The sequence below is a fragment of the Thermobia domestica genome, chromosome 11, assembly GCF_964235325.1.
Source record: "Thermobia domestica chromosome 11, izTheDome1.hap1.1, whole genome shotgun sequence".
Lineage (NCBI taxonomy): Eukaryota > Metazoa > Arthropoda > Insecta > Zygentoma > Lepismatidae > Thermobia > Thermobia domestica.
In genome coordinates, this window is record NC_137464.1 from 94,932,027 (window position 1) to 94,957,375 (window position 25,349).

General features: G+C 38.3%; 1 protein-coding gene across 2 annotated transcripts in view; it reads left to right on the forward strand.

Moving 5' to 3' along the window:
* Positions 1–21,550, forward strand: part of Gcn2 (eukaryotic translation initiation factor 2 alpha kinase Gcn2) — a 239,244-nt gene extending 217,694 nt beyond the window's left edge. For both annotated transcript variants that reach the window (XM_081730836.1, XM_081730837.1), the window contains 3 exons: positions 4,614–4,842; positions 11,721–11,887; positions 13,772–21,550. In XM_081730836.1, coding sequence (XP_081586962.1) covers positions 4,614–4,842; positions 11,721–11,887; positions 13,772–13,898 — 523 coding nt within the window. In that variant the 3' untranslated portion in view covers positions 13,899–21,550. The remainder of the gene's footprint in view (positions 1–4,613; positions 4,843–11,720; positions 11,888–13,771) is intronic.
* Positions 21,551–25,349: the final 3,799 nt, after the last annotated feature.

The following is a 25,349-nucleotide window of genomic DNA, read 5'->3' on the forward strand; positions in this document are numbered from 1 at the left end:
ATTTGAAACATATGTAGTACACATGTAATAAACTTTAAGATACCGTACATTAAATTGACACTAATTTCTAAAAGAAGGAGAAAATTAGAAACGTGTTGCAGCATATCACATATGTTCAGTAACCTTCTTGGCAACTCGAAATTACCTGCTCGTGAGTTGAACTCTTGCCAGAAGCGTTGCTTTGGATCATGAACGATTGTTACAATTGTTTATGATATACATTTACAGCCCAAACATAGTAAGGGTGACACGTAAACTGTCTTTAGCGAATGCCCACTGTACAAAATCAAATGGCATTAGATATGGGAACGGAGAGGCCAATAATAATAAAACTATAATTACTACCAGTACAGGCAATCCATCTATTTGAGAGCCGATTAGTGGCCTCATTTCTGATTTCGTTCTGAAAACGTGAGCGTGTGCTGTCCTGTTGGATGGTTTAACCACAAATGTTCTCCTTTCACTGCGGCAGAAGCTACTGGTGTAGTGTGTACATGTACTAATTCCATGACCGTTTCGTTTACTGAAAGTGTAATCTTTCTTAAAGATTGATTGTAGTCCATACTCATTTTAGAAATATCGTACCTGTGTTCTACAGATAGTGATCAGAAAAATGGAAACACCTGAACGAAATTGCAACTTACCAGATTAATGTGGTGTCGGGCCACCTTTCGCCTTCAGAACAGCCTTGATGCGACGTGGGATGGAGGCATAGAGGTCGTGAATGGTAACAAGTGGAATTTTACACCATTCCTCGTGCAGGGCATCGGCCAGTTCTGTGAGAGAGGATGGAGGTGGAAATCGTCGCCGGAGTCGTGTTTCCAAGACGGACCACAGATGTTCAATGATGTTGAGATCTGGGGATTGGGCGGGCCAGGGGAGGTGTTGAACTTCATCCCGATATTCCTCAAACCACGCTGCAACAACGCCAACTGTGTGAATGGGTACATTATCATCCTGGAAGATGGCGTCATTGTCCGGAAACAACATCCGGACCATAGGATGCAATTGGTCTCCTAAAATTGCGACATAATCGTTGGCAGTGATTCGTCCGCTAAGTGTGACCACAGGACCCAATGAAAACCATGATATGGCGGCCCACAGCATCACCGAGCCGCCGCCATGTTTCACAGTTGGGCGGAGACACTACAGATCATAAGCTTCTTTGGGCGTTCTCCACACATAAACACGGCCCGTGGTTGGGAATAGGGTGAAGGATGACTCATCCGACCATATCACACGTTTCCAGTCCTCAACGGTCCAAGTTGCATGGTCGCGGCACCATTTTGGGCATGCGAAAGCGTTATGGTCCCTGATGATCGGTTTGGCCCGTGCAACACGACACCGTAAGTTCATGTCATGTAATTCGCGGTGGACTGTGATTGTCGAAACAGGGTGGGGGAGGTGCTGATTGAGTTCCTCCGTGACTTGCTCCGCAGTAGCACGTCGGTTCTACGTGACAATGCGCTTTAATACCCGGCGTGACCTGTCACTCGTGATTTTCTTCCGCCCACTGTTCCGCTTCCCCGATGTGGTTTTCCCGTGTGTTGTGTAGGCCGTCATCACCTTCAACACTGTCCTACGCGACACACCTAACACAGTAGCCACTGCCGTCACACTCACTCCACATAACCGAGCACCAACAATTTGCTCTCTTTGAAAATCTGAGAGGTCTCCCATTTTACACTACCTCCGTCTGCTGCAGCCACTGGACACTGCTGTTCCACTGCGCCTAACGTAGTATGAAGACCGACCTAACACCACCACCAGCGGTCCGGCGCTGCGGGCGCCACGACACCACTGCCAACCCATACATCTGACGTGTTGCCAACTACAGGTGTTTCCTTTTTTCTGATCACCATCTGTACATAGAATAAGGGGTTTTTCGTCACACATACTTTGGGTCTGTAAACCTCATCGTCAGTAAACACTAAAGATTCCACATAATTATCTCTTTCCATTAGAATTTGTGCACTATCACAGAGAGCATCACTTTGCTTTGTTATTCGATTTCACGACTTGTAGTAGTTAAAGTCGTAAGAATAGCATGATATTCGTTTGCAGACTTCCTGCTGCCTCTGAGAGTGGATTTGTGTAGTTTTATTAAATAATTAGAGTTTAAAGTAGTTAAAACTTCGAGATCCGATTAGACTTATCCCAGCTGTGAATTGAAACTTGTACAAACTGGCCCTACTACTGTATCGTTGCTAATTAATTTCTGGCTGGTTGATAGTCTCTCTTTCCTTTTCATTAAATTTGATATACAAGAATTTTATGTCCATTGGATAAATTCGATTCCAAACTTTGTTCATATATAATATATACTAGACTGGAGTATATTAAAATCCTAGGTACAAAATCTCACTGATAACAACCATCTTTGTATTACCCTATTACCACTGTAGTGTTACTACATGATAATGTTTTTATTTATATTGGATTGCAGCTAAACCTTTTGAATTGCTGTCTCCGTTGGTGTCAATTGTACATGAGTGGTAAATATGAGTTATATGTAATTAAATACATTACGTTTTTTGTATTCCATCTGTGTTTTAGTTAATGTTTCAAAGGCACTACCTTAATCATCATGAGTTACACTAATGTTGCAAATTAAGTGAACACTTTCCTTATTCACTCAAATATTCAGTAAATTAGCAACTCTTATGATAAAGCCAATCAGTTGCTTTTGAAACGTAAGTTAAAATAAATAAAATCGTGAATGGAACACGAGAAGTTTAATTTATTTAATTGCAGATATCTGCGTGAAAATTATGTGTTTTATATGAGTTATGCGTGTTTGAAATTTGAAACACCGTGTATACTACCCTTCAATATATAGTTTTATTCATTTATTTTATTTTTCTATTCAGTTCTCTGTATGCGTTCTGTCTATTTAGCTATAATGCTACATTTTCCATTATTGGAAATGCTACGATTTATTGAAAATAATAATTTTAAAATGAATTTTCATATTAGTTCTCATTGTTAGCAAGTGTATAAGCTTAAATCCGCTGTTTGCTCATAGATGGCGTTCGTGCATGTGTGAAGCTACCATGGGCACGCCCTCCTGTTCGTATGAGTTGGATATCTGGCAACACGAATCAGTGCATATCGTCAGCAAATGCAGACAACAATACACAGTGTTCCGTTGGTAAACGTGTCTAGTTTTGTGCCCGACAAAGAGATCTGCTTTTCTAATTCCATTTGAAGAAATAGGCTTCCGAATCGCATCGAGTGCTTGTGGAGGCCTATGGTGACAGTTCTGTATAGGAAACAGCGTGCTGAGATTGGTTTTGTCGGTTCAAAGGCGGCAATTTTGACCTGAGCGACAACAAGCGTGAAAATCGGCCCCTGGAGTTTGAGGGCCATCAATTGCAGGCTCTTTTGAAGGAGGACGATACCCAATCGAAAAAAAAAATGCTTGCTGAGCAATTGGGTGTTACTCAAGCAGCCATTTCCATGCGTCTACGTGCCATGGGAATGGTTGAAAAGATCGGAAAATGAGTGTCGCATAAATTGACAGATCGGCAACTGGAGAGACGCCAAAACACATGCGAAATCTTGCTCGCCAGGCAAAAAAGAAAGTCATTCCTGCATCGGATTGTGACGGGCGATGAAAAGTGAATATATTTTGGGAATCCTAAACGCAAGAAATCGTGGGTTGATCCCGACCAACCCTCAACATCTTGCTCGAGACCAAATTGCTTCGGACGGTAGACGATGCTGTGTTTCTGGTGGGATCAGCAAGGTATCTTCTACTTTGAGCTGTTAAAACCGGGTGAAACTTGTCAATGCCCACCACTACCACCAACAACTGATCAAATTGCACCGTGTTCTGTGTGAGAAAAGACCGAAGTATCGACAAAGACATAACAAGCTGATTTTCCTCCACGACAGCGCCTCATCACACATGTCAGCAATGGTCATAAACTACTTGGAGTCACTCATCTGGGAGATGCTACCCGATTCCGCTTATTTACCAGACTTAGCTCCTTTCAACTACCATCTGTTTGCGTCGATGGGCCACACTATCGCTGAACAGCACTTCGATTCGTATGCAGACGTCCGCAAATAGCTTGATGAGTGGTTTACCTCGCAAAGGGAAGGACTTTTTTTTGGCGTGAGCAAAATGTGTAGCTAGCGAGGGCATGTGCTTTGGATAAATTTCTTTTTGCTTTCTATGAATAAAACATGTGTTTTTCTGGCTACAAAACAGCCGATTTAAGCTTATACACCTGGTAGTTGCATGGAAGTCGCTACGTGTTTGCTTGAGCCCTTACTTACAGGTCATTATTTTAGTTTAATTAATTAGCGTTCAAGTTATATTGTTTTATTCATTTTTTCATAGAATTCGTTCAGTTGTGAAGAAACATCTTTCAAATGTTGATGATTTGTACTATATTGTATAGACATTATTGTTCAACACTATTTAGTATATTTACGTAAAGCAAATTCTTCCATTCTGAGCTGTTAAAGTGTTGATATATTGCGGGAGAGTGGAGTGACATAGATGGATATTACGTTGAAAGATGAATGGTATAGTATTAATCATAATTTTGTAAAAGCTGGTTGACCCTGATGTATGTTAACATTAATTTTAAAATTTTGCGCAGATTTCAGGAAAAGAAAATGAATACGTCAGAACTTGTTGACTATTTGCAAAGACTTCTCAAGTGCAATAGTGAAGCGAACGAAGTGCCTGTTTCAAAGTCTGAAAGTAACAAAGTGGCTTCCAACACAGATACAAGTCAGACGGTGTCAGCTGGCATTCCCACAGTCAATTTCAATTTTGTAACAATGGAAAAATTGGCAGCAAATCAGAAAAGGCGACACGAGAATCAGGTATGTTATTGATTTTGTTTCGTTGGCCTCATTTCAGTAGCAAGGCTCTATGATACACGGATCAACCACTGACCCACAGTAAATTTTTTGCATTTTTTCTTTCTTTCTTTTAATGTTTGCATCCAATTCTTCTTTACAGAATCTGTCTTTCTCTTTCGCAGCTATTCATTTTAACATCTGGTGTCTTTTTGTTTCCAACAAATCACAGCCAAGACCAAATTTGCACTGAGACGAGTTAATGTGCCCTAGGCTATACTTACAGACCCCTGCCCTCTGCCCCTCCCCCCGGAAAAAATTCGGTTCTTATCTTGTAAGTTACGACCAAATTGTCTTCAATAATGGATCCAGTGTTTAGTCACAGCTACACGAAATATCGTTCTTTAATACACGTTTATACGACAGGTTCACTCGAAAAGGAAAAAGCTTATTATAATCCGTAATAAAGAAATACTCGCAAAGCATATTACTAGTACAATAATTAATTTATTTCGTAACATATGAAGCAGGGGAGAGAGAGTCAAATATGCCGACCTAAACTCCAGTCAACTCAGCCCAAATGCTGATCCCGGTCTGTTCACAGCATACTGGCGAAAGAATACTACATACATTATTTGATCAAACAATGTGGAAGTTAGGAGTAAAGGACACGTGAAGAATTCCAGAGATGATGATTTACTACTAAGTGTTTTTCAAAACATTCTAGCACAACCACATAACTATACATACAGTAAAATCAGGGTCGGCCTTAGGTGGTGCGGGGCCCCAGCTTTACAACTAATTTGCACCAAGATCTGTAGAACATATATACACTATGTGATCAAAAGTATCTGGACACCCCCAAAACATACGTTTTTCGTATTAGGTGCATTGTGCTGCCACCTACTGCCAGGTATTCATTATCAGCGACCTCAGTAGTCGTTAGACATCGTGAGAAAGCAGAATGGGTCGCTCCGCGGAACTCACGGACTTCGAACGTGGTCTGGTGATTGGGTGTCACTTGTGCCAGAAGTCTGTACGCGAGATTTCCACACTCCTAAACATCCCTAGGTCCACTGTGTCTGATGTGATAGTGAAGTTGAAACGTGAAGGGACACGTACAGCACAAAAGCGTACAGGCCGACCTCGTCTGTTGACTGACAGAGCCCGCCGACAGTTGAAGAGGGTCGTAAAGTGTAATAGGCAGACATCTATCCAGACCATCACACAGGAATTACAAACTGCATCAGGATCCACTCCAAGTACTATGACAGTTAGGCGTGAGGTGAGACAACTGGGATTTCATGGTCGAGCGGCTGCTCATAAGCCACACATCACGCAGGTAAATGCCAAACAATGCCTCGCTTGGTGTATGGAGCTTAAACATTGGACGATTGAACAGTGGAAAAACGTTGTGTGGAGTGACGAATCACGATACACAATGTGGCGATCCGATGACAGGGTGTGGGTATGGCGAATGCCCGGTGAACGTCATCTGTCAGCGTGTGTAGTGCCAACAGTAAAATTCAGAGGTGGTGGTGTTATGGTGTGGTCATGTTTTTCGTGGAGGAGGCTTGCACTCCTTGTTGTTTTGCGTGGCACTCTCACAGCGCAGGCCTACATTGATGTTTTAAGCACCCTCTTGCTTCCCACTGTTGAAGAGCAATTCGGAGATGGCGATTGCATCTTTCAACACGATCGAGCACCTGTTTATTACTGCACGGCCTGTGGCGGAGTGGTTGCACGACCGTAACATCCCTGTAATGGACTGGCCTGCACAGAGTCCTGAATTGAATCCTATAGAACACCTTTTTTTTTTTTTTAACGCCGACTTCGTGCCAGGCCTCACCGACCTACATCGATACCTCTCCTCAGTTCAGCACTCCGTGAAGAATGGACTGCCATTCCCCCAAGAAACCTTCCAACACCTGATTGAAAGTATGCCTGCGAGAGTGGAAGCTGTCATCAAGGCTAAGTGTGGGGCAAAACCATATTGAATTCCAGCATTACCGATAGAGGGCGCCACGAACTTGTAAGTCATTTTCAGCCGGGTGTCCGGATACTTTTGATCACATAGTATATATATATATATATATATATATATATATATATATATATATATATATATTATTTTGCCGCTCTTCCTGCTGGTTTAGTGGTTATACCCATTTCTCTTTTCCATCTGCAAAATGTTCTGGTGAAAATGCTCTCCCTGTTCATTGCTTATAGCAGCTAATTTTTCAGAGAAATACCTCAAATGAAAATGCAAACAGTGAATGAATTTTAAAATACATGTTTCACCCTTGTGCCTCGTAATTTTTCAAGAAGGAGTACCAGTATTTCATACTTCTCTTCCAAGTAAACCTATCGATATCGAAATCTAGTTTCTTGACCAAATTTCGCAGAGAAGTGTGGGATATCAAGAAACGAGCGTAAACAAAATTTAAAGCACTTCCGTTCATAAAGACGGCCGCAGTGACCAAAAACCTGATTGATCAGAATAAGCCATAACAATGTGTTTCAAGTTTAAAATTTCGTTTTATTTGTAAAAATGAGTAAAGGGATGAAAAACAAAAGCACGTTAACCGACACCAGGAGGAAGTAGACATCTATTTGATGACATGCTTATCATGGCCTCCATCTTGAAGTCAGCCATCTTGTATCTCGCTCAACTTTTTTAAATGGGAAGGGGGTCATATAATTTATCAAAATTGGGCTAGAATTTTACGAGAAATACAATGGTGAAGTCTGTGTTTCCATAAGTTTATATTTGTAAGACAATGAAATGCACGTTGATATGAAATTTGTTGGTTCAAAGATTTTTTAACAGCTGTATCTTTTTCAAATCCCTCGGTTAGAAAAGAATTCAATCAGGAAAACTCATTGTACGCTAGTGAGAACACCGTAGGTCGCTGCTTATGACAGCTTGAAATCGTTATCGACTGCAGACAAAATGAAATGGTAATGAGACGATCACAAACCTTAAGGAACTGATGGATGACATATTTTGCATTGAATTATTCGAGTTAGAAGACAAACCTGCAGCCATCTATTCAGTACGCACTAGTATACATTCGGTTTTCGTGAATTTATTAAAAAAAAATACATCCACGGGATTTTTCGCAGGAGAGGGGAAAGTTTGACCTCTGATTTTGTATTTTTATTATAGCTATAATAAGGAAAGGATATGCAAAGAAGTTACACTGAGAGTGATTTATTTGATACTATCTCGGTATTCACGGTAGTATCACATGACATAATCACTAAGGACGCCAGGAATTTCTACTTAGTGGAGTGTTGAAAATAAAAGAGGGTGTGCACTCAGAATAATGATACACATTTTTACACAAACTCAAAGAAAATAATTTTTTTTACGCCCAATGTGTGTAAGGAAATTGGGGGAGTGTTAGAGGTGTGCAGAATACTCCCTGGACCTAATATCTATTTTTACAACAGAAGTTGTAAACGTATAAAGAAACTACTGCAGCATTAAATTCAGAAAAGTGGTTTGTATTTGCTTCTGCCCGGAAACTTAATACAAACTATTCATTTACTTGTTAGGGAGAAGCCATACCCTCCCTTGTGGAGTCCATGGATGTACCTGTATTGCAGTATTTGTGTGTACTTGACAACCGAGAGTAGCAGACCATCTTAACGGTTCCATAGCCACTTGACCGGGGATCCCGCAGTCATTGGGGGCCCCACGAGCAGAATGGCATATATTAATTACATGTTTTAGGAGCAAAATTTAGCCATAGGAACCACAACACACTTGTTTGCTCTGGGGCCGTTAAAACGGCATAGGAGAGTAGATTAGACTGGAGAGTAGAGTAGGCGGCACTAGCGCGGGGCCCGATTGGGAGCAATCGATCCAGTCGGCTTAAGGCCGGCCAGGAGTAAAATAATCTCTCAATGTGGACAGTTAATAAAAATCCAAATACAAAAAATGAGCAACTGGACCTCAAATCAAGCCTATGTCTCCGGCTTACCGTGGCGGTACTCAGTCCACTTTTCGATCAACCATAAATTTTCATTCTTGAGATCGATGCTCAAGCTTTCAGACCACATAAAATGTACAACCAGCGTTTTATTCTTGCAGTACGTAGTACCGGCATCTTTTCTTGAACTTTTTTAAACCGATTTCATTTATTATTATTATTATTATTATTATTATTATTATTATTATTATTATTATTATTATTATTATTATTATTATTATGAAATACAACTTCATTTCAAATCTATGTGAAGACTGAAACAAGACTATTGTTTTTGTTTAAAAGGTTATACGATCAATACATGGCAGCACCTGCTACTTTCTTCCACTTGTTCAGGTTTTGACGTCTGCCTTCGTAGCCAATCAGAATGTGTATTTCATACTAAAAGTACTGGTAACTTGTTTTCAAAAAAAAAAAAGAAAAAAAAAGCACTGACCACAACTGCTGTGTTTCGATATTGAATGTCTATTAATGACCGTTGCCTTCGGTGTGAAAGACATGAGTTTGATTTCCGATGGTAGCTTATGTGATACAGATTTCACATTGAGCTGAAGGTACACGTCTTATACGAGTATCTGTCAATAAGATTTTGCTCTTACTAGGCTATGCAGGGGTTGAGGTAGAAGAGTGAAATTCACATATAGTCCTTTTCTACATAGTCACCGTGCAAAGTAACATTATTGTTAGTGGTTTCTGAATGTGATCGTTACTGAAATGTTAGATCCGCTGTTTTACTTTATGAATAACAAAACATAATTCCATTTCTTAGGCCATGCAAGTTCATGGAACACACGTTTCTAATTTGCTGAGGCACGAATAACTGCTCCACGATCGAAATATTGATGTGTGATACACCGTATCCACAGAACTGTTCTAGACCCAATGCTTTTCGAGTACTCCCGACGCTGATATGCCTTAAAATTCCCGTCATATTTTTCCTTGTTGATATATGTGACCAAGTTTCGTATATTCATTCTTTTCATATTAATTTTTCATTTAATTGTTATTTAACGTTTGTCTTCGCATATTTTACATGTTGTTATGTTTGTGTGCAGTATTCCTCCTGTTATAAAGAGAGAGAAGTACATTTTTTCACAGCTCGGGAATTAATATTCATCATCATTGGTATTCTGCCACTATTAGGAGGTCACTTGCCTTAACTTAGAAGCTTGTTGATGAATGGAAATACAATCTGTATAATAGATGGTGAATGGAAATAATGTATACGTACATAGTAATGATTGTAAATCAAATAAATGTGAATCACGTATTTAATATATCTGTTGTTGGTAATGTAATGAAGATTTTAAGACGAATGACGAATTTAGATGAATAATTTAATGTCTACGGTTCTAATGTATGGTTATGTGTGATCCGTTCTTTGTTGCTATTTCAGTACCTGGGATTGGTTACATGTGCTGTATTTATGCTAAGATAATTTTCACTCATTTTCAGTGGTACTATATATTATGAGTGCATGCCTACTCTAAGAATCGTTTCTAAATCATATAATTTTTTTCTTTTTCTTTTTTTTTCTTTCTTTTCCTTCTTCCTATAGCGAGAACTGCAGACTAACTGACTCTATGGCCTATGGAACCTGGAGGTTCAATGCCGCATTCACAAAAGTTCTCCACTGACTTCTATCCTTAGCCAACTGGATCTAGTTTTTACTTTGTATTCCTATTTCTGCGAGATCCATCTTAATATTGTCATCCCATCTGCGCCTAGGTCCTCCTAATGGTCGTTTTCCGATTGGTCTTCCAGTCAAGACTTTGAAAGCGTTTCTACTTTCTTCCATTCTAGCTACATGACTTGCCCACCTAAGCCTCCGAGACTTGACGATCCTTACAATGTTTGGTAAACCGTATAAATTATGTAATTCCTCGTTATGATGTTTTCGTCATTCCCCATTCCTGTTCCTCTTGGGTCCGAATATTCATCTCAGAATCTTGTTCTCAAATACTTTCAGTCTATGTTCTTCCCTCAGAGTAACCGACCATGTTTCGCAACTATACAGATCTCCTTTATTTAATACCATTTGTCAGTTATTAGTCAATTCAGTAGCGGAAGTCTATAATAAGTCTGTAGATTGTTACCTACTTCACCGAGACTCGATACCTCTGAGGCAGTCTAAAAACAAGCCTTTCTGTGCAAGAACTTGCCAACGTGGGTGGCGACCCCTGGGTTAATACAATTGTACAGAAGAATAAGGAAGAAATGAGCATTAGACTTTTAAGTATGGAGTGTCTCAGTCTAATCAACTCTAATAACTTTCGCTAACATAGAACATTTCGTTAGCGCGAGTGTGCATTCTTTTAACCAAGTGGTGCCGTATTCTACACGTCACATTCAGTGCTCGCTCACGTGCTTGGTGACTTTACGAGTGACCGGATGGCAAGCATAGAAATATGACCCTGACGTGTCTGTTTAATTTTTATTAATGAACCACGTAAAGGGATTGCTGGGAATCCCTGTCCAATATGCTTTGAAATGTAACATTACCAAGTGCATTGTCCACATCACTCCATATGTCTAGGGAGATGCCTTTTTAGATTAAAATACAATATGTCATCATTTATCTGCAGATCTTCTTTAGGACAGTACAAATATTTTTGTTTATTTGTTCGTTTGATTAGTTTCGCAAATAAACAGTATACCGTTAATACAATCATATGGCGTTACACTGAAATGCTTCTTGGATGTCCGATGAAGACAACAGTATACCAGTATTTAAAAGTGGAAAAGGTAGTTTATGATTCTCCACAAATGTACATGTACGGTGAGCACATATGCAAATTAGTTGTGGTTATTGCGTTCACACGAGAACAGAGTACAACTGAATTTGTTTTTAATGAAAACTTCTTTCTTTTTCTTCCTAATAATGATCGTTCTTAAATATTGCAGATGATGGCACATATATCGTCGACGTTGCAGCATTTATCTGGACGTGTACGAGTAGAGGTTCTTGGTTTGCAATTGGATGTTGGTGTTGTTAAAACAATTGCAAGTAATCTGGAACTTGATGGAGATGAACAAGACTTTCAGAAAAGCATTAACCCTGTCCTTGAAAAGTAAGGCTGTTTTCATTGTGTCTTTATTTCGTTCTGTGTTTTACCAAACCTAAGCAAATAGTATTCGTTTCAAATAAGGTTCAAAATTGTTTAACTAGCATTTTATTGTTATTTGTTTAAAGGCAACGATATTATATACCTTCGTCTTTCGTCGTAGCCTCAATGAAGGGAAACGTAGCTTCTATGTGTGTTCAATTGGAAGTGGGGCTCTTATTCAGAGATGTTTGGGCCAATAGACCAGGATCTTGAAATATGAAAACTAGAGATAGATCTTAGGTGAAATACCTACTTTTTAATGTTAGAAATATGGTAAAAATGAATGTGCTTAAATTCATTTGAGAAACCTGTGCTTCAATTTGAGCAAGATTTATTTTGCCCATTTGCTCTGTATTGCCTATATTATTGCGTAAATGTCTGATATTGACTTTTTTTTTTTTTTTCAAAATCAGGACATCATTGAGATAATTACATTCATCTCTTGTGTCAATAAAGGTTTCTGTCTGTTCCAAATAATAATAATAATAATAATAATAATAAAATTACAGAAATTAACTTAAGTCAAGGTAAGGATTTACCTGTGCTATAGATGTAGGCAAATTTTGCGGCTAATAAATTAAATACAGTTGAAAAAAATGCTAAAATGTGAAAATATAGCAAATGAACATAGTCCACATTCTCTTGCGTGCTTCATACATGCCAACGAAACCTGTAGAAGCCAATTGAGTTTGAAAGTCCTGTTTTTAAACTGAAAATGTTGAATTTACTGTATTACAGTGTATATTCAGTGTCCCAGATATCTTATACTATCAGATTGGGTAGTGTGTTTGATTAAAATTACAGTACCATCTTATTCCTCTTTCCTTTAAAATGTACTTGTGGATATTAGCCACTGAAGATTTAGTATCGAAACATACGGACATCGGTAACATTGGATCTTTGTTGCCCCCTTTTAGTCCATTAAAACGAGAGATAAGTGTACGTCTTTCTTCATATTATCGCATTTCTACTTGTGTAAGATCAGATTTGCCGTAAACTTTTTGAGTACCTAATAGTTGCATAATGGGGACGAGGCAAGAACTTCTTTTCAAAAGTTTTATCTACCAAATTGAGTGTTTTAATTACAAATCAGTGATATTTTAAAGGGTCGAGAAATATTGCTTCTAAGAGAAACTTAGGTGGAGATTAAAAACGAAAATAAAAATAAAAAGAACATTGTAGTGCAAACTTTCGTATTTGGAAACACTTTTGTGTCATCGTTTTATGTATATGGGAAAAAATTACTCGATAAATTAGTTGGAATTGATTTTAACATACTCCTGATAATCATTTAAAACAGTGATCGCCAAAACATTGATCGCGAAGTACTAGTAGCTTGCGGGAACATTTTCAGTAGATCGCGTTAACGCTTCGGTTGGCTAACCTTGATTTCTCCACTGAGCTGACGCTAATGACAGGGGATGGTGACGACAACTACTGCTTGTTTCTCTCACGCAAGTGCCATGTTCAGCCTCATCTCACAGTTGATTATATACGCGTGCACGTTATGTTTTCCGTGTACATAAGATATTTGCTAACTTGAGTAGTTTGATTTCATATTTACTAGAAATGTAACTTTATAGGCAAAAACAAATGTAAGTTTTTTTAAGAAAAAGGTTCGTAGCTCTTTTGGTTGGTAGCTCACGGTAGGATTTAAAAATGGTACGGTAGCTCAGAAACTTCATAAGTTTGGCGACCGCTGATCTAAAACAACGTATCATTCTGTTCTTCAGGTAAGGTTTTCATATCAAATGAAAATCACAGATTTGTTTAAATTTAAGTCGTGTTATCTTTACTTTTGCTGTAACGTAATTTTTATTTATTTATTTATTTATTTATTTTTTTCAGGCATGCCAGACACCGGAAGTATCTTGTTAAGATATGTGACGAAATACATGAACTCAGATACGAAAAAAAATGTCCTGTGATAATTCTGTACAGTTTACTAGATAACGGATCTAAGCTGCTTATGTGATACATGCTTTACATTATATCACATTCAAATTATTGTTCAAATTACTGATAGTTGCTACATTACATAGTAATGTATTTAAGAAAAGAAAAGAAAAGAAAAAACTGACTTCAGTACCTAAAACTTTTGATAGGGTATGCAGAAATCGTTTCTAATGAATGAGATACAAGACGAACTCTGGTGCTGCTTGTGGAGATAGTTATGTTTATAAACTATTATGTAACTGCCCTTTATCATAATTAATTGTGGAATCTAGTACAAGATTTTTCTTCTCTCTTTCTCGATAACTTGGATCTCATACTGTTGTTGATTTAATGTATAAAGTTATGCAGAGCTGGGTTTCTCATGCATAAATATATATGTATTTCTGCCAGTAAATACAGACAGAAATGTATTATATTGGGTATATTTTCAAACTTTTTTTTTTTTTAATGGAAGACCTAAGTTTAATTTCTGCCTAAGATATAATAGCTCAAAATTGTGTATTTTATGATTTAATTTTCGTGTTGAAATAGTATTTGAACCAAGTAAGTACCTGTTGGATGACTGTATAGCGATGCAGTGTAATGGCGAATTTAAGAGTATAATAAGAACGCATGGCTATATACTAACCATAAACTAATTAATTCTGCGTGATGTTTAAGCTAAAAATGCATTGTTTTAAAATTCAGTTTAACTAACACGGGTATTATTTCTAGATAAGCGTAATAGTGTGGTTTACTACAGAAAGAAAAAAGTCAAATTGACAATGTGATAGTTTCATAAGGAAATGTTAAATATTTTGGCATAAAGATACACGTGGTTGTAACGAAGAGATCTTAATATTCGACTTTTTAAGTTTCTTTCCCTAACATGTTCTATATCAGACCAAAATAGCCCACAGAAAAAAATAGCTCAATTGAATAATATATCGCATAATTGAATAATTGAATATCACAAGCGACATCAAGGTTTTGGATGCATTTATAGTATACTTATATGAAGCAGATGCCTGTGATAAACCCCTGTAAGTTGGGAATGGGTTAGACGGAGTGAGACCATATCTTGGATAGGGGCAGTGGACTACTGTATAGTACCATCATGACGTACATCTTGAATTCCACCATCTTGGACGTAGATCACTTTTCGTTGGAAAGAAAGGAGGTCTGGCATATCGTTTTGAGGTAGCTTTTTGCCACTTGATGTTATTTACAACTTCATAACTTACATTGTATACTATAAATGCATTCAGAAGTTGAGATTGCATGGGGCACCATTTAATGTTATTCCATTGAGCTAACCTTTCTTGTCGACTCTCTCTCTCCCTCTCTCTCTCTCTCTCTCTCTCTCTCTCTCTCTCTCTCTCTCTATATATATATATATATATATATATATATATATATATATATATATGGGGCTGGGGGAGGATTAATACACATTTATATATACAAAACAACTGTAAGCAAGTATCCCTGGTACTATCTCAGGACACAGCAAGTAGATGTCCGACTTTTAGAGTGGATGGGGAGATTGTTCAGTTTCCTCCCACTGTCATTATTAGAATTTATCATCCGTCTCCTGTTGGACTACAAAGCAGATAACGTGGGATGTTACAATGAAAAATTTAACTTAATTTCTAACAAGTTGTATGTTGTCCTTGAAGTATTGTTTATGTTTTGTACATTATATATATGAATGATCTCAAATATCGGGAGAAAAACTTAATCTTATGTCGTTTACATGCTTATGCATCTTATACTTCATCATATTCTATTTATCGGAAATATAGAAAGTTCATTGGGAGTTTCTGTAAAAACGGAAACGAATGGTGATATAGGGTACAATGTTAAAATAAAGTTATTGGATGGTATTGAGGCGTAATTATGGGATCAGAAATGACCAGGACATTAATTAGAAAGCGTTTGAGGACTTTTCCAACTTTTACAACCTCTTACTGATGGGCATGATACAAATTGTGCGTCTGTTTCGAAAATGTCTATCCACGAGTGAAATCAAAATAATGCAATAAAGAGCACAGAGTAGTAGTGAGACATGTGCGAATTGTCTCAATGTTGCTTGTTCGTGAATTCATATTAATGAACAGTATCTCTCAAATGTAGTCCTAGGAAAGGTTTTAATAATGATGAGTTCTTATCCAGTAATCACATGAAGATAGTTGTACTTGAGAAAGTAATGAATTACTTGAACTTAAACAACTTACAATATCTTGCTGTGTTAATATTTCGTTTAAGGTCTGCCGATTAGCTCGTGCTTTCTGTGGGCATGATTCCAACATTAAACTATAAATCTCGTGTCGTACAGTCATAGTACTGAGAAAATATCTTTAATGCCATTCAAAGTCGAGGAAAACGAAACCAACCTATCTTTCTTCAGGATTGTTTTAACATATATAGTTAGATAAAACAACGCAAACACCTCCACAAAGTGCATCTTATCTAGTTAATATGGCATTGGGGTACCTTTAGCGTGTAGTACAGCTTCTGTCATATAAAAAGGCCCATTGGAAACAAGGAACAAGTGACTCATAGGACCACATTACTCACTTCCAATCATCAGCGGTCCATATTTTATATTCTCGGCACTTCCGCTTTGGCTAAGAAGTTTCGAATTCGCAGGTCGACTGCGATGTTAATGTTGTGGAGCTCTCGTTAGGCTGTGATTAGAAATAGGCTGTTCCAGATGCTGCTGTGTGAATTCTGCAGTCAGTTGTAACGTTTTAGCTCTATAGTTCTTTGTGAAAATATTGTTTAATGTTTGGTGATCACTGTTACCTAGACTTAGTGTCTGTGCGCTATTCCCCATCTAATGTCTTGCCATGAATTCTGTATGCCGATATCATCTTGGGTACTGCTGCTCTCAGTATACTTAACATAATGGCTGTCTCGATATTTGCTCCAACTAATCGCACCTACAAAATGTCCTCTTCGAAAATCGAAGAAGTCTTTCATTTTACACAATCGACGTGTGACCTATTGCACTAATAATTCCATATCAGCCTTCCCCGCTATTCTAATGGCTATTGCCCACGCGCTTTGGTACATGGCATCCTGGATTCGATTCCCGATAGGGGAACATTGAAATTTAAAGATATTATGGTGGTTCGGATTCTACCTAAAACTGTAAGACCATGTCTCATATAGCCTCGATGCTGTAAAAGGACACTAAACTCCAGCTAGCCAACGAACCCGTCTACACATTCCGTATTACTCACTTTCACAGAACATAGCACTAATGCAAGACAGTTTCAGTGTATGAGAGTTTTTAGACTTTACTATTTGCAGTATATAGGCGATTGCATTAATTTTATAACTATCTTGTAGCTGAAAATAGGAAAAGTAAGTTGGAAATGCTAGAATTCGTTAGAACACCCAATTTCAACTATACATCAACATGTATTCTATGCGTGTGATGAATAATTACAAGCTAGGAAGTGTTGCCAGTCGTTAAAAATAAGAACGAAGCAATGAGGCAAGCTGTATTGTGGGTCAGAGTAGCTTTTATCTTACCCAGATCGTAAAAGGGTTATTTTTTCCTCAATAAAGAGAAATTTCCAAGGTAGCACTCAATATATAATGAATTTCTTCCAGCATTATGCCTCAGCTGTAAGTAATTAAAGACTTTTTTTTGTCATCCTTGACCCTTTCCATTTAAAGTTACAAACTAAAATCAGCACTTAGGTTACATACTAACTGTTATAATTGAAACTAAGCTAAAAATTATGCTGACTGTAACATGCTTCAGGCAAAATATGTTTTTGCAACATGAGCAACGAAAATTCAAATTTAATTACAGCATTTATTAATTATTGCTACATCGATTTTCTTTCTTGCGTACGTTGCTGGGTGATGATTCTTGCATGCATGTAGATGAATTGCTTCACTTGATTTTTGGTTCAGAAATAGACTGTAAATACTGTGTTGGAAAATCATTAGCTGACTTCCAATTACAATTGATCATTTGTTAATATCTTCCCAGATATTGTAGTACAAAATATGAAGTGTTACAGATATTTTGAAGTTTTTGTACAAATATTATGACTTTTCAATGATACGACTGATAGTAGAGTATTGCTTGTGATGAGTCTTACCTACCAGCCTACCATTAATAACGAGTATTAGATTAGGAGAGTAAAACGTTCATTTGATGTACCAGGACTTAGAATTTGTATTTCAAATTCTGCGAGCGTGTTAGTAAAAATTAACATTAATATTTTCATGTGGTACAGTACGGAGGTTGTTCAGTCTACATTTGGCCAGTTTCGACTTAGCTAAAAATTTAGAAGAGCCCATGGCGCCAGTTCCGTAAGTGCTCGATGTGTTTCTCTTGGTTCCTAACAATAGCCCGACAGCATAATTTCCACTGTAATAGGCTTCTCTGATGAACTGAGAGGGGAATCTTGTCCCATTCCCTTTGCACAGCTTTCCAAAGTCCTTCCACAGTTGTCACACGCCGTTTTCCCAAAGCCCGCTTCAGCAATCCAAATCCACAATAGTACATAGGACTTGCATCTGGAGATTTAACAGGTACCTCATTGAAAGGTATCACCTGTATACCACTTGCCTCCTCCATCTCTCTGTAGAATGCGATGGACGATCGTGAGGTATGTGATGAGGCCTTGTCCATGTGAATTCGCACCAGATTGGCGTCATTTCCGTACATTGTTGGAATCTCATGCTCGTAGATCGGCCGCATGATCTGCTCCTGAAAATACTGCGAATTTATTTTGCAGTTCTTCGCCACCTTACGAATCTTCAGTTTACCTCGGTAACAGTAGCCAGTAACGACCATGAACCCTTTTGGGAAGGATTCTTTACAGACACGGACCCACCTTCTGAAGTTCTTGGCACCTTTCTCTCGGTTTGCCGCAGTCGGAAAGGTAAATCCATGCTTCATCAAACGTTACGACGTACATCCATCTTTGTTTTGCCAGATGCCGTTCGTACAGCTTCCGGGCGTTATACTTTTGTTCCTTTTGGTGGGCATCCGTGAGAAGATGGCCGCGAGCTTTCATGACCTTTTCCAGCTTGAGTTGATGGTGTAACGTCCGGCTCACAGTCCCCAAAGACACGTCAAGACGATTAACCATACATCTTTGTGTTGGCGGATTTTCTTGCATTGCCATTTTGCGAAGTTTTCTCTGCATGGTGGAGGTGACCTTGGTGCATTCCCGCTTCCTAGGCAACTTCGTTGGTGATCCAAATGGTGGAGCTTCGTTGCCCTTGTACTTTTTAATAACATTTTTTATTCCACTTAAACTGATGTTGCAACCATTCTTCTTGCACTGTTTTCTAATGACAGAAACACTAAAGTGGGCGTCATAAAGAGCCGCAACATAGCCTTCCCAAAACCGGCTTAGTTTGGGCAGCATTTTGGTCATAGAGCGGAAAGCCACACACTTGGAAATAAATTTAATACAACACTCACAACAATGGTCCTGTTTTGTGTGTTATTGTCGTCCACGCAGAAAAACAACTCCGTTTCCAGGAAGCCACTGCACAACACTGCAGGACGCCACGAGTCAGGTCGGGTGAGTCTATTCTGGCCGGGAGGGGGAAGGAACGAAATCGGCCAAACGTAGGCTGAACAACCTCTGTAATATTTATTTGCAGAAAACGTGAACATTGACGTTAGTATAAAGGTAACCGAGAAAATTCTGTCGCTTGTTTCACCCATCACCTTCGAACATCCATATGTCACCTAAGACATACCTGAAAGATTAAAAATAGTCTCCATCAGCATCAACGACCTTCTGCCAATGTTCTGGAAGGTCATGGATTCCATCGCGGTAGATCTTGGTGGGCCGTGAAACGAAGAAGGTATCAAGTGCATTTTGCACCTCTACTAGAGATTTGAACTAACGTCCTCTAAGGTGATTGTTCAAGAATGGAACAGCTGATAATTGGACTCTGCAATGTCCGGGGAGTATGGCGGATGCAATAGTGTTTCCCAACCAGGGCGTAGAATGGTGTTCCGGGTCATCCTAGCCACGTGGGCCTTATCGTAGTCCTATAATAGGAAGACCCCTTTACGATTCAGAAGTATTGACTCCAGAGTTTTGAGTTTTTCTTGAACACGGCTCAGCTGCTGAAAGTACACACAGTTGCATTGATGCTCTGACCAGCTGGTAGCAGTTCCCGATGCACGATGCTGCGAACAGTCCACCAAACACAGTAGAGGACCTTCTGGTGCAGTGCTGGTTTCGACTCTTGTGGAACCGGTTCATGGGATACTAACAAATGATGATGGGGCCGTGGAGCCTCGTACAGAACCCACTTCTTATCATATGTCAATTCCCTAACCAGAAATGGCTCTTTCCTCAGACGAGACAGCAAATAAACACAGGTGTCTGGTCGCGTTGCCTTCTGGCTCGAAGTCAAATCATTTGGGACCTATCGACCCAACTTGTAGTGCTTCCCAAGTTGATTGAGGTGCTGCCGAATGGATTTTCTACTTACACTGAATTGTAGTCCCAGTTCCTCACATATCTGGCCACTGTTCGCCTCAATTGCTGCCTAAAAATCTTCATTTTGTACATGTGTTGGTCTTCCGGCACGTGGTGCGTCTTCGAGTGTTCCGTCACCGTCCTTAAACTTATTAAACCACTGCTGTACTGTTCGCGTAGTCACGACACCCTTACCAAAGATCTGGCATATCTTTCGCCCCGTTGCAGCGACGTTTGATCCCAGTTTGAACTCGTACAGCATACACGCCCTTATGATACTGTGTGGAGGTCCCATGTTCACTCTGTCCTTACGCAAGTTCACGGTGTAACTGAACTGCCACAACCAGTTGTATGTTGGATATACCCACCACACCAACAACCGACCTTCGCCTTATCTCTATTCGCATTCAGCTCACGGTATGAGGGCCAATTGAACACAGACCTCAACAAAAAGCGACAGAACTTTCTTGGTTGCCTTTATATTCGCAACAATTTTCTTATGTATTTGAATTGTGTGTTAATTTGAGTTATAGGGTTTCATCATTGTCTTTAAAAAGTTGTGTTCGTCAACCAATAGAGAAAATTATGCGAAGACTCGATTTAACAAGTTAGGGATCACGTTCCCCAAAGAAGATAACATATTACTGAAATAGGCGTCGAACAATTAGGATTTAAATAAAGAGAAACATATGCTGGGTACATGGAATCTATTTTATTATTTATAGTAAAAGGGCGATACTTAATACCAATGCCCTCAGTGAGATTAAAAAGCGCAACAGACAGATCTTGCAATAGCGAGGCTTAACCCTTAAACTATTGTATATCTTTCCTTTGAAGAATGTAGAGGCTTGACTTGTTCATCTTATAGTTTGTTATGTTTAGAAAGACTTGTTTTTATCCCTGCCTCTCTTTCTCTTACACTCTCTCATGTATTCACTGATCTTGGTTTTACCTTTACGTATTGTTATGCCTACATAAAACCGTAGGATAAGATCACATATTCGCAGATTGCTTTGTACACTTTTGGTGGAAATGAAAGTTAGGTAATAGCTTCTGTAATTAATTTATGGTTGTGTTCATATCATATTTTAATACAGTTTCCTAATTATTTTTGAGTGAAATGAGATCAAGGTCAATTCAAATTATATAATTTCGGATGGCAGTAGTTGTATTTGTCTGTTGTTATTAACTACATAAAATATGCACTTTAAGTTAGAGACCTGCACGGGCCGAATGTTTCGGCCCGAGCCCAATCCGGCCCGAACGTACCTAGGCCCGGCCCAGCCCGGGCCCGAAAAGTTTTGGAGATTTTCGGCCCGAGCCCGGCCCGGCCCGATAATTTTTTAAAAATTCTTGGCCCAAGCCCGGCCCGGGCCTGATAAATTTTAAAAGTTTTTGGCCCGATAATTTAAAAAAAAAAAATTAGCTCGAACCCCAATCTTTCTCAAAATTTAGTACTAAATTTGATCTAACCCTCAGAAATATTTTCTAAACTCTGGTTCACAACCTGACGCTTGCCTCCCGAATGGTACCATTGCCTCCTAGAACTTTGCCTGTCATCGAGAGAACAAAAACTCCATTCCCTGTAACAAAAATCTAACTTAATTGATTTTAAGCATAAAGTGAAGATGGCAGTATTGTTTAGCGACAGGCAAAACATTCCCACCCCTTCTTGTTATATTTTGAGTTCAGTGAAGATCAAGGTCAGAGATCAATTTACCGCATAATGCCTGCAATCCTCTATAGTGAAAGTGGAGCCGCTAAGCAAAACAAACTGTAAATAGCTAGCCCCTATTCCATCCTTTGTAACATTTTTCACGCACACACTTCTACAACGTTTGGCTTTATTCCAATTATCGTTTAACGAAAGTCAATAATTATTAAAGAATTGCAATTGATCGGCCCCAGCCCGGCCCGACCTGAAGAGAAATCAGTGTCGGCCAGCCCAAGCCCGGCCCGGCCCAAAGAAATAGCAGAGTCGGCCCGCCCAAGCCCGGCCCGTGCAGGTCTCTACTTTAAGTACGTAAACTCTACAATGGCTCGGAAAAGGCTTGTCTGCTTTTGCTGCAAGTACACGTCTTGAATAGTCTTGATGAGAAAAAGAAATGTTATTCTCCATACAATTAAATAAAAAGATTCTTCCAAAATATATTATTTATTTACATGTTTAGTATTTTCAAGAGTTTGGCAACATTTTTTTTTAAAAAAATACGATTAATGTACTGCTTCACAGAAGATATTGAATCCTTTCAAGTATTTGTGAAATTATCATGAAGAATGAATTTGTACGCAAAATTAATGTAGAATACATAATTTTGAGCAATAGTTTGTAAGAGAAATATATGGTTGAAGTTACTGTTTTTTTTGTGTGTGTGGTTTGTGTGATATGTGCCATAGCCAAATTTATTTGTGCATTGCAAGTATCATATTAAAATAAAGGTTTTCTGTGAAATGGAATATTTTCGGTTTTTGCTGTGTAAGATTAAGATAAAGCCTGTCCAACAAATATCCAACCGTATTCTTTAGTGGAAAAGTACTAATCGTAAAATAGCAACAATACACATAGAGGTGAGGACATCATTCATGCTTATACCGAACAAATGACGTAGTCTTCGTATGCTTCAACTTCTGAAGGAAAAAAGATTTTACTTAAAAAAGCATCACAATATATGACTCAAAGTAATCAAGCACAGACACATTCTAGATATTCGAAAAGAATTTTCAAATCTTTTAAGTTTAATAACACTCCTGATCCTATATTTGTAAAAATAACTAATTGTTGAAAGTCTTCTGTTGGAAGTTCAACTAAAATTCTTGTAAAAGTTCTTGTTTCTCATCTGCGAGGAGCTTAATACATTTCTGAAAAGAATTCCCTTATTTGAGTTATCTCGAGAATCAGAATCGATTCCAGCAAGGCCACCCTAATTGAATTAGTGAAAGTTCAAAGCCATTTCTTTTTTTAAATCTTGTGAATATTTTTAAGTGGTTCCGGAAAAGGCGCCCACATCGAACATGAGTTTTCGCTGAGTGAAGGAGGTACTTTGTGCCTACCACAGTATTTTTTTTTAATTACTCTTCTAATCGTTTCTTTATAATTGTATATATATTGCTCAATATGTTTAGCTAAAGCATATACCTTACGGTGGTGCAAATTGAACGTTAGTCTGCCTCATCAATTTGCTATTTAAGTTGGTGGGCACAAAGTACCACCGACCCCTCCCCCCTCCCCCGTTGGTAGATGTGACTGACATTTAGAAGTGTCACTCCTAGATGGCAGTATAATAAATAGCTGTTAGTCTTATTCCTTGTACTGTTCACTTCAGTAACTGTAGATTTTTATGAGAGTTTCTAATTTGTTTCTTTGTGAGATATATTAATTTTAACAGATGAGTACAAAATGATCCCCATTGGTAGTCCACGTTACAGAAAATACCTAAGTAGTAAGAGGGTTAATATAAAAATTAACTTTTACAAATTTTCCATAGAGTAGTGGAAGTAGTCGTTCTTCGCACGGAAAATGGTAAGGTTTTTTCAAAAAATAATTTAAAAGTATACAAACTTATAGTTTGTCTTCTCGTTAAGACGCTCTGTTGTAGTCTTCTATCTGTCATTGACGCAAGTTAGAATTCGAGCTCCCAGGTGGCTATATGGTTAGTGTAGGCACCCACGACGCCGAGAAACTCAGATTCGATTTACAGTGGAGTCACGTATCATACGGGTCCACGTTAAGCTTGTAGATCCACGTCTCATATAGCCTCGGTGCTGAAAAGAACACTACATTCCAATGCAACGAACGAGCAACTTGGAATTTACTGAACTTCCATAAACCCTTACAAAATAGCATCTGAAACTATTTACTTTCGACCAACGATAGGAGAAAACAATAATTAAAAAAAAAAGATTTTAAAATTTCAAATTATTTTATACGTTTCATAACATCTACATTAGGGTGTTTCGAGAAAAAACGTTTTTCTTCTTTTCGAAATCTTGTTACACTTAGTGGCCATTTATGACCAAATGTGGTTAATAAACACAGAAAAAAATTTCAGATCGATACGTCAGTTTTTTGAGGTGCCGCCATCGGCTTGAAATTTTAAAAAAATAATGAAATCGTAGATTTTCTTAAGACACTAAGCAAAATAGTTATAACTTTATACTCTGTTCCGTTTACGTAGTAATAATTGTTCTCCAGACAGTCCCAATATAATGTAAAAAGATTTCAACACTCTATTTCAACGTTTTGAGTTACCGCCATTCCTATCACCTATAGGGGGAAAGTTCGAATACCTTGTATTGTCTGTCAAACAAATAAATGCATGTTTTCCATGGGATAGTATCTTGCCCCTTGCTTCTATGAATATAAAATACTACACATTACCCCATATCATTTCGCCAGTAGCTTCCTATTTGCTGATCAATTAAAACAATATTCCTGGGAATCGTAGCGAAAAAAAAAATATTTGTCTTTTCGTGCATTGTACAAAATACAGAAGAGTGAACGCAATAAAAACGAAACAAGGAAAAAAAAAAACTACAATGCAATGTAAAATGCTAGGACTCTTTCGACAAATCACTCAATGTAGCACTTTCCTTGCAAGCAGGTCTTGATGGTGTAATCAGTAACACCGTGGGCTCAACTTCACGGGGTTCTCAGATCGATTCCCCTGAAGACACTTTTTATTTTCTTTACAACAATAGAAGTTTTTAAAAATTATCCAGTCACCCGATAATAGGAAATTGTGTAGAAACACAGCATTTCAATTTGTATTCACATTATCACGAAGAAATATGATCATTTCTTGCAGTTCAAACCGTAGACAATAAGTTAGTGAATAATGTTTTTCGGTCTTTTTATAAACAATGTTCAGTTGTCGTCGGCAGAGCTCTACACTGTACGCCTTACAGTCGCAAGTTTCTACGGAAAACTGTGTCCATTTATTATTATTATTATTATTATTATTATTATTATTATTATTATTATTATTACTAGAATGGCAAAAGAAGGAAAGAAA